The 12528-nt window shown below is 45.4% G+C and overlaps 2 protein-coding genes across 2 annotated transcripts in view; both read right to left on the bottom strand.

Moving 5' to 3' along the window:
* LOC117527792 (immunoglobulin lambda-1 light chain-like) overlaps positions 1-3168 on the bottom strand; it is a 32235-nt gene extending 29067 nt beyond the window's left edge. Inside the window, exons 1-2 of the mRNA XM_034190293.1 lie at positions 3089-3168; positions 2690-3015 (exon numbers count right to left, since the gene is read on the bottom strand). Coding sequence (XP_034046184.1) covers positions 2690-3015; positions 3089-3128 — 366 coding nt within the window. The 5' untranslated portion in view covers positions 3129-3168. The remainder of the gene's footprint in view (positions 1-2689; positions 3016-3088) is intronic.
* Positions 1-12528, bottom strand: part of LOC117527796 (immunoglobulin lambda-1 light chain-like) — a 53576-nt gene that overhangs the window by 14345 nt on the left and 26703 nt on the right. Inside the window, exons 3-4 of the mRNA XM_034190296.1 lie at positions 5703-5736; positions 4099-4493 (exon numbers count right to left, since the gene is read on the bottom strand). Coding sequence (XP_034046187.1) covers positions 4153-4493; positions 5703-5736 — 375 coding nt within the window. The 3' untranslated portion in view covers positions 4099-4152. The remainder of the gene's footprint in view (positions 1-4098; positions 4494-5702; positions 5737-12528) is intronic.

The following is a 12528-nucleotide window of genomic DNA, read 5'->3' as shown; positions in this document are numbered from 1 at the left end:
GTGTGTGAAAACTTGGTCAAGAACTACAGGAAACGTCTGACCTCTGTAACGCCAGACAAATGTTTCTGTACCAATTGTTAAGCTCTGTTTTTCTAGGGGGTCAAATACTTATTTTATGCAATAAAATGCAAATTAATTATTTAAAAATCATACAATGTGATTTACTGTGCACCTTTTTTTTTTTTTTTTTTTTTTTTAGATTCTGTCTCTCACAGTGAAGTGTACCTATGAAAAAATTACAGACCTCTCCATTCTTTGTACTTGGGAAAACCTGCAAAACTGACAGGGGGTCAAATACTTATTTTCCCCACTGTACATGCTGTCCATATTCTTGAGCCGCTTACGTGGGTAGGGAGAGTTCCCATGGGATAAAAAAGTTTTTCAACCTGCCATCCCTAGTTCTCAAGACCAGGCACCTAAGTGGCTCTACTTAAAGTGGCTCTAAAAAAAAAAAAGATATTTATGTGCACCTTAGTAAACACTCGTAGAGCTCCACTTTAGATTTGGAATGTATAATAGAAGATATACCTTACTGAATTTTCATATCGTATGATATATGATATGACTATGATTTGGCACAAAGTTTAGCAACAGTGAAAATTAAACATTCTTAAACAAAACAGTAATAATACCACACTCATTTTACACTCATCAGGATAGTGTTAGGATAGTGTGCCCTCCCAAAAGTATTGGAACACTTGGAATTTCACACATTTTAATTTGTTTATGCCATTTTAAATACCAGAAATACAAAAAAAAAAAAAAAAAAAAGAGTTAAAATTTCTAAAATTATCTTCACAAACTCAAACTGAAAGCAATCTGTAAAACTTGATAAAACCTGTAAATAATAATCAGTTTTATTGCCAGTTTTGTTTAGACAAGTCAGGGGATGGAAGCATGAACAATGTGTCTTGGACTTTATTACATCAATTATGAGAAATACAAAGTTTCTTTCACCAAAACATCAATCTAGACTTTTCATCTGAAATTGTACTTTCGGTCAAATTGTAGTTGAACTTTCCGGTCTTCTTTTAGAAAACCTCCTCTTACACCACTTCATCAGGAAGCTGGATTTTAGATTTTTAATTCATTTATATCAAGTTGTAGACATTTGCTTTCAGTTTGAGTTAAGGAAGATAATTTTAGAAAAAAAATGTATTTGAAATAGAATAAACAAATTAAAATGTGTGAAATACCAATTGTTCCAATACTTTTGAGGGCAAGTGAGAAGCAGCATCTTACATCTCATATATAGTGCAGCAGATAAGAGACTATTTAGAGTGTAAACCTGCAAATGGTGATACAAACATCAAATTTGGCACAAATAATCCATAGACATGAACTCTTTAAAAAAAAAAAATCAATAAATAAAACTGATTGGCCATTTGAATTTTCAACAGGCAGCCAGGTAGGGGTCAACTGAAGAATTACACAGGGGTCAAAATCAGTGGTGGGCAACTTGTTCCAGAAAGGGCCAAGGTGGAGTCAGTGGCTGCAAAGAAAACCTGCACCCTCTTGGCCTTTTCTGGAACAAGGTGCTCACCCCTGGTCTAAATTAAAAGATGCTCCAATCATATAGAAAACTACACCACAGGGTGCCTAGGTATAGTTCTGTGACTGAATGTTATGGAGTTATGAGGTAAAAGCAGGAAGAATGGTGACAAAGGTCAGTTTCAGTTTGTACAAGGGTCAAACGTTTAAGTTGCTCCATTAATTTTGCTCCAGCTGTATTTGTGCTGAATTTGATGCTTGTATCACCATTTGAAGGATTGTTTCAGTTATCTGCTGCACTAATAAGCCAACAGAGCATGAACCAGCTGTTGTCTTAGTTTAAACATGTACATAAGCCAACCTGAATTAAAGGAGAAATGCTGCTTTTAACAACCTGGACCTCATTTCTGACATAAATACGGTCGTTACTCATCAATTTAAGTTTGGTGTGATTAGAGTCCATAGTTCAAACGACGTGTTCAGTTCAAATCGGAGCAAACATTTTTCTTCTTCTAAGGGGATTAGAAGTTTTTGTGATACACAGCACCAAATACTGGACAGGAGAACCTAGCCGTCAAGTGTGACTCACTGATTTGAAAATGCAGCTCTTTCAACAGACGTGTGGTGCTGTGACATGTCAATCATCTGTGTCCAATCAGATTTCAGGAGAGTCCAGTGAAACCCCAGCCTCCGCTCTTGCTCCACCCATGCCAGGAAGTGTTTGACATTTGAACATTTCCTGTTTCACTGAGAGTGAGAATTTGGCACTTCCTGTTTGAGTGTGAGCTTGCCACTGAGTTCCCGCGAGATTCCATGGATCTCGTCTGTCAATCCAGAAAGTGTTTGACATGTGAACATTTCCTGTTTTACTGTGGATTTGAAATGGGCACTTCCTGTTTAGGACGCCCTGTACCATGAGTGAGCTTTGCGATGCTTTGCTCATATTATTTAAAGTAACTTATTTATGAACATTTACCTGCATTTTATTGTTGTTTCATTTATTGTTCAAACATTGAAAAATTCAACAACATGACAGCTGACAGAAATGCTGAAATAATTCCTGAAGATGAATTATAACTTTGAAATGAGCTAAAGGCAAAACTCTTCAAAGCTTCAGCATCAGTGAAAATGTGTCCAATTGAAAAAGCAGAAGTATTTAGTGAGGAGGTTTTTGTCACAGAGTGAATCACTGTGATACGAACTCATTAACAGAGTCGTCCCACGTTTTACAGTAATACACAGCTGAGTCTGACTGCTCCACATTCTTAAAGATCAAACGATAATCTGATTGTGACTGATGAGTAGATGTGAATTTGGAAGATGAGAAACCAGAACCATAAGCTGGAGAGCTCCATCCATGATAATTCACCAACACAAACTGAGGAACTCCTCCTGGAATCTGTTTGTACCAGCGAGCTGTACTATCAGTAACAGTTCCCAGGTTACAGTCCATGGTGGCTGTGTTTCCTGTGGTCACCGTGACAACAGCAGGCTTCTGTGTCACCACGGTCACACCACTGACACCTGGAAAGAAGAAGATGAGATGAAGAGAAAGCCACAGACTGAGCTGAAAGCTGCAGTAAGTCAGCCTCCTTACATGTTAGAGCAGTGATGAGAGTGCAGAGGCTCCCCAGCATGTTGTCACTGTGTGCTCACAATGGACTTGGACCGTGGAACTTACTGCTGACACATTAGAGGCTGTGGAGGATGATCAGAGGAGGTGCAGGAGGAGCAATTTAATACCACACTCAACATCACAGTGATTGACAGGAGGAGGAGGAAGCACGTCACTTATTATGCAAACACCTGACCTTTGACCTCAGCATTTACATTTCAGCTCTAAAATGCCTGCAGGTGCATCCTGGGAAAGAAGAAAAAGATTTAAGTGGAGATGCTTCACTGATGGAGGATGAAAAGTCATTTTCAGTTATGACTCATTTTTCTCAGTGTTTGCAGGAAACTCACACTGAAAAATGTGATTTGTTTTGTTTTATTATGTTTGTGAAGTTCTTGTACATCAGCAACATAACTTCATACTGTATCCAGGGAAGAGGGGGGGATTTGAAATGACTGTTATTAGTAATTCATGCTACTATTTTTTTTCTCACAAACTTGCTCATTCTTAAAACATACCCCTAAGCCTTGATGAAAAGTATTTGTTTTGGATTGAGTAGAGGAAAGATAAAAGTAAGTCCCTTCGTCTGCTCCCTTGTTTGCACTCGGGGTCGCCAGCAAATCCAAGGTGGATCTGCATGTTGGACTGGCACAGGTTTTACGCCGGATTCCCTTCCTGACGCAACTCCACATTACATGGAGAAATGTGGCAGGGGTGGGATTTGAACCCAGAACCTTTTGAACTGAAACCAAGCGCATTAACCACTTGGCCACCACCCCTGCTGAGTGGAGGAAAGATAAATAAATTGAAAATATAATTACAATACTGCAATTAATTTGATATTCATATTAATTATATTGAAACTCACAAATCAGACACTTTTTCATAATTTTTTGTTGAAGTTTTAATCACACAAACAGCAAAGGTGATACAACAGCGCCACCTAAAAGTAATAACGTATTACAAGCATGCAGACAAAACGTTCTGATCACCTTCATGTGTAACATGTAAACATTGTAAGCAGTGAAGAAGCAGATTTGAAATGGTCATTGTGTCTCCTGTTGTTCTTCAGTGGGACATTCTGACTTCTTGATGTTTTTCTCTGAAGTCTGGGAGCCCAAAGACACTTTACACGTGTAAACCTGATCCCTGTTCCAGTCTGACATCTCAATGGTCAGATAGCTGCTGATCTGGAAAGTCTGGTCTGGTTGTTGGACAGCGGTGCTGGTAAAGATCCCACTGCTCACTGGACTCCCACCAGACAACCAGGTGACATCAGAAAAAGGTCCAGACTGACTGGACAGACAGAGCAGAGAGACTTTGTTGGACTGAAGCTCAGCAGTGGACGGAGGGAAGACAGTCAGGACAGGAGGACGGAGGCTGGAGCCTGAAGACACATGGAGGACATTCAATAGACAATATGAGCACACGGTCAAAATGTGAGGGAACAAAATACAAATTACAGTCAATTACTGGAGTCAATAGCTATGGAAAATTACACAGTTAATATAAAAAGATCATTTATGTTGAGAACATAAAGTAACAGAAGAAATGCAGTTCAGTAACACACTCAGAAATAACACGCACAAAAACTTACTTAATTTAGCTCATGATGAACTGATGCAGAATAAATTCTAAATTTCATCATTTACATCTGGAAAAAATAACGCAGTTCTGGATAATTGTTTTCAATTCATTAACACAGTCTGTTTTTTCAAAAACGATTTGGAAAAAAGATCCAAACTGACCAGAGTCATCTCTGAATGTTCGATCTCAGTTTAAGTTGCAACATTGTGACTCTTAAATGTCATATGCATTTGGATTTTTAAGATAACTGTTTACAGTGAATTCATTTATGATTTTTGACGTGGTATTGTTAATCAATTGGAAGAAATGTATTATTTTTTATTAAAAATGTTTTGGAACAATGTAAAGATGAATTAAACAATATGTGTGCCATTCAAAAGTGAAAATCAAGAAAATTATACAGGCATTCATGTTTAAAAACTAACCACACATCATGCAAAATCTGCACAATAAATATATAAAATCCTGCAATGACTATAGTAAATTTCAAGATCATAAATTGACTGATTTGCAATAGCTGGAGTAAGAAAAAAGAAATCCATTGACAGAATATTTTTTTGGTCAAATTTAACACTTAACATTCCCATTTAGCCTTGTAACTGTAATTTGTATTTTAAGTGACATCATAATGTTAATGGATTTTGGAAATGATCTTGACATGACTACTTTTTGGAAATTAAAACTGACATTTTCAACAACAACAAAACCTGAACTAAACGACTGAATTATGACAACAACAACAACAACAACAAAAAAAAACCTGACCAAAATAAGAGAAAATGTGTAGTTTCCAAAAAACATTACAAAGAAAAATACTCATCACTGTAATGTGCAGCATATCCAGCACGTTTTAAGTGAAAGATTGCTGCTTCAACAAGTGTTTAAAAATTGGAAACTATTATAAAATAAACAATTTAATGTTCAAGTTCATAAATGTAATGAATTCTGAGAAAAATACTCAAAAAACAATACATTTATTCTGTGATACTGTGAGTTGAAAAGTACTTACTTGTGACAGTCAGCTTGGTTCCTTGTCCGAATACCACAGTGATTGAGTTTGTACACACGGCCGTACAAAAACCTCCTGACTCTCACTGATGAAGGCAGTGAAGCTGAAACATGTACAGACCAACTTTCACTGTCAACATCTCATTTTCTTCATCACTGTGATCACAGACAAAAACACTGCAGCACTTATTCTTTCTACATTTTCTAAAGCTTTATTGCTGTTTTCATTCTTTAGTCAGAGTATAAATGTTAATGGCATGAGCTCGCTGATGATACAGGGAGTCTGTTAACATGAATGATGTACTCTGTATATTGACTGGTACACGGTTGATGATGTTCTTCTTCCTATTTGATCATGTTTGAATGTGTTCTGCTGAATTTGCCTACTATGTGACCTGTTTTTCTGTATGGTTGATAAATAAAAACTGTGTGACTCATTTGTGGCTAAATCAAAAGAGGATAAGGTATGTTGACATTGCATACAAGGCTCTGGTCATATCTTGGGTAGAATACAAGATGTACTTACTGTGGAATGTATGTTCAGCAATAGCATGCGTGAGAGAGCTGATTGTGTATGAATGTGTGATTGTCTGGGGGGAGCGGCTGAGAGCTGCGTTTTGAGTGCATGATCAGTCCTTATTAGGTAAAAGAAGGATGCAGTCAGCCAGTGATAGAAGACTGCACTACGCGTAAGACAAGAAGTGGACCAATCAAGAAAGAATACAACATCTTAGCGTAGTTGCGTAATGTCTAGAACAGGAAACAGGACACAACAGCGGTTTCCCCAACAAATCCCAAACAGGAAGTGCCAAATTTTGAGTCCACAGTGAAATAGGAAATGTCAAATGTTGAACACTTCCTGCATTGACAGAGGAGCTCTCGCAAAAGTCCAGTTGAAAGTTGACAATGAAACACGAAACGCCAAATTTTGAGTCCACAGTGAAACATGCAGGAAATGTCAAACGTTGAACACATCCTGGTGTGACTCTTCCTGGATCAACAACAACGGCGGTCTCATGAGAATTCAGTGGAAAGTTATCATTGAAACAGGAAGTGCCAAATTTTGAGTCCACAGTGAAATAGGAAATGTCAAATGTTGAACACTTCCTGCATTGACAGAGGAGCTCTCACAAAAGTCCAGTTGAAAGTTGACAATGAAACACGAAACGCCAAATTTTGAGTCCACAGTGAAACATGCAGGAAATGTCAAACGTTGAACACATCCTGGTGTGACTCTTCCTGGATCAACAACAACGGCGGTCTCATGAGAATTCAGTGGAAAGTTATCATTGAAACAGGAAGTGCCAAATTTTGAGTCCACAGTGAAACAGGAAATGTCAAATGGTGAACACTTCCTGGAATGCTAAACTGAGAGGCAGGCACCTTGACAGATCTTGGGGTAAGTCAGTGACTATTTAGCATGTAAATTACATGTAAAAATATTTTGATCTTTGAAAATATGTAAGCTGAAGGGTTACTGAAAAAAGTATGAAGAACCTAAATGATATGGTGACATGCTGAGGAACTTCCAGGCATGTGAAAGGCAAATAAAGAAAAATGTTTAAAATGGTGGGGTGTGAAGAGGGCGGGAGTTGAGGGGTGAGGGGGCAAAGCCCCCTAGAAGCAGAAGGATTTCAGCCATGCTAATGCTCCTCAGAACCATTTCCTGAAAACTAAAGTCTGAAGGGCCTAAATGATAAAATGAGATGGTGAAGAACTTCCATAGGTGATCGGATGAATGCTAGAATCCTCCCAGAAACAAGTTTTCATTCCAGTAGATTTGGTCAACTTGAAAATAACACTGGTTGTACATTAAAATACAAACATGTCTTATTTGAAAAGTTCAACACATTTAAGCTGCACAAACGGGAGAAATCTAGAATGGAATTTTGAAAATTTTTGATGAGAAATCAATGTAAATGGCGCGTATGCACGGTGTCAGCATTATATTTGTTATGTGGGCCGCTGAAGAGGAGGTACTGCTGGCCCACCACCACCAGAGGGCGCCCTGCTTGGAGTGCGGGCTCCAAGCACGAGACCCTGAGGAAGTGACAGCTGTCATTCATCCCCTGCACCAGCTGTCACTCGTTCATCATCATCATCACCATCTTAAAAGCCGGATCGGGACTCCACCTCCTCGCCGAGAAATCGACTACCGTGAGGTACACTTCTCTGCTGATTAACACGTTGTGTAGGATTCTGAATTTCTGTTGCAGCCGGTATCCTGTGGTGTTCACCCTTATCTGGGAAGTGGCGTGGAGCGTGACGACGACAACCGCGCTACAAGATAAGTGGACACACTAGGAGCTGCACGAGTGTGTGATTCGGAGGTGGAGGTTCTCCTCCTACTGTGCACAAACTGTAGACCACTGAGTGTAAGGAGTTACACTCAGTCATCTTTTTTCTGCTTTCTGCCAGCAGTACCAGGGTCGACAGCCGAAGACAGAGGTCACCTGGGGATTCGGGACTTGGCGGCTCCGGTGTTCTTCAGACCGTTGGTGGTGGAGGCCGTGTGGGACGCGGTCTCTCTCTCGTCAGGGTCTTCTATCTTCGAGCCTGCCCACACGTCACCTGGTGTTCATTGACTTTGCAATTTCTGTACATTTAGTTGTGTTTTGTCACAACAGTAAATTGTTACCTTTTGGCTTACTCATTGTCCGTTCATTTGCGCCCCCTGTGTGGGTCCGTGCTACGACACGTTCCCAACAGATTTCTCGGCCAATCGTCATGGATTCCGAGGGGCGTCAGCTCGAGCGTGAACGGCCAATGGCAGAGCCAGGAGCGCAGGCGTCAGCGGGAGGCGTGTTGAGTGAGCTGCAGCAGATCTTAACCGCCTTCACGGCTCGGTTGGATTTAGTGACCGAGCAGAATGTCCTCCTTAATCGGAGAGTGGAGGCTCTCGCCGCCAGGGTGGAAGCGCATGATCAGGGCGCTGCTGCAGCTCCTCCTCTGGCTGGTCCTGGGCCTGAATCAGACGTACCACTGGTCGTTCAACAAACCCCCCCACCATCCCCTGAAGCTTACATAAGCCCTCCGGAGCCGTACGGGGGCTGTGTCGAGACGTGCGCGGACTTCCTCATGCAGTGTTCGCTCATCTTTTCACAGCGCCCTGTCATGTACGCCTCAGATGCTAGCCGGGTAGCTTATGTTATCAATCTGCTTCGAGGAGAGGCACGCGCATGGGCTACGGCGCTTTGGGAGCAGAACTCACGGCTCCTAACGTCTTATACTGGGTTTGTACGGGAGTTCAAACAAGTGTTTGATCATCCTAACAGAGGCGAGACCGCTTCAAAACGTGCTGCTGTCGATAAGACAGGGGCGCCGTAGCGCAGCCGAGTATGCAGTCGACTTCGCATCGCGGCAGCGAGGTCCGGCTGGAATAACGTTGCGCTCCGCGCCGCCTTCGTAAATGGACTGTCACCGGTCCTCAAGGAGCACCTACTGGCGAAGGAGGAACCGCGGGATTTTAGACGGGCTTGTCGATTTGGTTATACGCTTAGACAACCGTTTGACTGAGCATCGTCGGGAGCAGGCCGGGGGGCGTGACCGGGTACGAGCCGTCCCTCCCCCTTCCGGTTCCGATAAGACGTTGTCCCCACGCTTCACTGCCAGAGGGCCCCGTGGGGCTACAGCTCCCCCTGCTGAGGAGGCTATGGACACGAGCAGGGCCAAAGTAAAATTAAGTGACAGACAAAGGAGACTGGCCCGCGGGGAGTGTTTTGTCTGCGGCTCTTGTGAGCATATGCAGAGGGACTGCCCTGAACGGTCAAACTACAATGCCCGTCCTTAGAAACTGGGCTAAGGGTGGGCCATAACACACACGCGGAGAGACCCCGCAGATCGGCACGAATCCCAGTAACAATCCTTTGTGAGGAGTTAACCCTTCACGCCCCAGCACTGATAGACACGGGGTCAGAGGGGAATCTGCTGGACAGCAGATGGGCAAGGGAGGTAGGACTCCCTCTGGTGGCTCTGCCGGCACCATTGCAGGTGCGAGCACTAGATGGCACCCTGCTTCCATTGATCACACATCAGACACAACCAGTGACATTGATTGTGTCTGGGAATCACAGGGAGGAGATAGTGTTCCATGTAACACCATCTACCTCCCGAGTGATTTTGGGCTTTCCATGGATGGTGAAGCACAATCCCCGGGTTGATTGGCCGTCCGGGGTTGTGACGCAGTGGAGCGAAGCCTGCCACCGGGAGTGTTTAGGATCCTCGGTTCCCCCCGGCACTACAGCTAATGAGGAGGTCACAGTCCCCCCAATCTATCGGCGGTGCCAGAGGAGTACCACGATATTGCTGACGTTTTCAGCAAAGATCTGGCGCTCACTCTTCCTCCGCACCGGCCGTACGATTGTGCCATCGATTTAGTCCCGGGCGGTGAGTACCCGTCCAGTAGGTTGTACAACCTCTCACGTCCGGAACGCGAATCAATGGAGACCTACATCCGGGACTCCTTAGCTGCCGGGCTGATCCGGAACTCCACCTCCCCGATGGGTGCTGGTTTCTTTTTTTGTGGGCAAGAAGGACGGCGGACTCCGTCCATGCATTGATTACAGAGGGCTGAACGAGATCACGGTTCGCAACCGATACCCGTTACCTCTGTTGGATTCAGTGTTCACGCCCCTGCATGGAGCCCAAATCTTACGAAATTGGATCTTAGAAAATGCGTACCACCTGGTTCGATCCGGAAGGGAGACGAATGGAAGACGGCATTCAACACCCCGTTAGGTCACTTCGAGTACCTGGTCATGCCGTTCGGCCTCAACTAACGCCCCCGCGACGTTCCAAGCCTTGGTAAATGACGTCTTGCGGGACTTCCTGCATCGGTTCGTCTTCGTATATCTGGATGATATACTCATCTTTTCTCCGGACCCTGAGGACCCATGTCCAGCATGTACGTCAGGTCCTACAGCGGTTGTTGGAGAACCGGCTGTTTGTGAAGGGCGAGAAGTGCGAGTTCCACCGCACTTCTTTGTCCTTCCTGGGGTTCATCATCTCCTCCAACTCCGTCGCCCCTGATCCGGCTAAGGTTGCGGCGGTGAGAGATTGGCCCCAACCAACAAGCCGCAGGAAACTACAGCAGTTTCCTCGGTTTTGCAAATTTTTACAGGAGGTTCATCAAAGGTTACAGTCAGGTAGTTAGCCCCCTGACTGCCCTGACCTCCACCAAGGTCCCCTTTGCCTGGTCGGATCGGTGCGAAGCCGCGTTCCAGGAGTTGAAACGCCGGTTCTCGACTGCGCCAGTTCTGGTGCAGCCTGATCCTGATCGCCAGTACGTAGTAGAAGTGGACGCCTCTGACTCAGGGATAGGAGCCGTGCTGTCCCAGAGCGTGGAGGCTGATAAAGTTCTCCATCCTTGTGCCTTTTATTCCCGCAGGTTGACCCCAGCTGAACGGAACTATGACGTTGGCAATCGGGAACTTCTTGCGGTGAAGGAGGCTCTTGAAGAGTGGAGACACCTACTGGAGGGGGCTTCGTTGCCCTTCACGGTTTTCACTGACCATCGGAAACCTGGAGTACATCCGGACCGCCAGGCGGCTGAACCCCAGGCAAGCCCCGCTGGTCTCTGTTCTTCGGGCGCTTTGACTTCCGGATTAACATACCGCCCCGGGACCAAGAACCAAAAATCAGAACGCCTTGTCCCGGGTGCACAAAGAAGAAGCCAAAGCGGGGCTGTCGAACCCCACCGAGACCATCAATCCCCGAGTCCACTGTCGTGGCCGCCCTTACCTGGGACGTGGAGAAGACCGTCCGGGAGGCCTGACCAGGAGCCCGGACCCGGGGACTGGCCCCAAGAACAGACTGTACGTCCCACCAGAGGCAAGAGCTGCCGTATTGGACTTCTGTCACGGGTCCAAGCTCTCCTGTCATCCCGGGGTGCGTAGGACCGTGGCAGTGGTCCAGCAGCGCTTCTGGTGGGCGTCCCTGGAAACCGACGTCCGGGACTACATCCAGGCCTGTACCACCTGCGCCAGGGGCAAGGCAGACCATCGGAGGACGACGGGCCTCCTCCAACCCCTGCCGGTGCCTCATCGCCCCTGGTCTCACATCGGGCTGGATTTTATCACGGGCCTCCCGCCGTCCCAGGGCAACAACGTAATCCTCACGATAGTGGACCTGTTCTCCAAGGCGGCCCACTTCGTGGCCCTCCGAAGCTCCCGACGGCCCAGGAGACGGCAGAACCTCCTGGTCCACCCACGTCATGCGGCTGCATGGGATACCGTCGGACATCGTCTCGGATCGTGGTCCCCAGTTCTCTTCACAGGTGTGGAAGAGTTTCTGCAAGGAGCTGGGGGCCACCGTGAGTCTCTCGTCCGGGGTACCACCCCAGACCAAACGGCCAGGCAGAGCGGGCCAACCAGGAGTTGGAGCCAGGAGGCGCCCGTTGAGGGGGGGGTCTGTTATGTGGGCCGCTGAAGAGAGGTACTGCTGGCCCACCACCACCAGAGGGCGCCCTGCTTGGAGTGCGGCTCCAAGCACGAGAGGGCGCCGGACCCTGAGGAAGTGACAGCTGTCATTCATCCCCTGCACCAGCTGTCACTCGTCATCATCATCATCACATCTTAAAAGCCGATCGGGACTCCACCTCCTCGCCGAGAAATCGACTACCATGAGGTACACTTCTCTGCTGATTAACACGTTGTGTAGGATTCTGAATTTCTGTTGCAGCCGGTATCCTGTGGTGTTCACCCTTATCTGGAAAGTGGCGTGGAGCGTGACGACGACAACCGCGCTACAAGATAAGTGGACACACTAGGAGCTGCACGAGTGTGTGATTCGGAGGTGGAGGTTCTCCTCCTACTGTGCACAAACTGTAG

Source organism: Thalassophryne amazonica, chromosome 16, assembly GCF_902500255.1.
Source record: "Thalassophryne amazonica chromosome 16, fThaAma1.1, whole genome shotgun sequence".
NCBI classification, from domain to species: Eukaryota; Metazoa; Chordata; class Actinopteri; order Batrachoidiformes; family Batrachoididae; genus Thalassophryne; species Thalassophryne amazonica.
The sequence above is the reverse complement of the archived record's forward strand: the minus strand, read 5'-3'. Positions and strand labels throughout refer to the sequence as shown.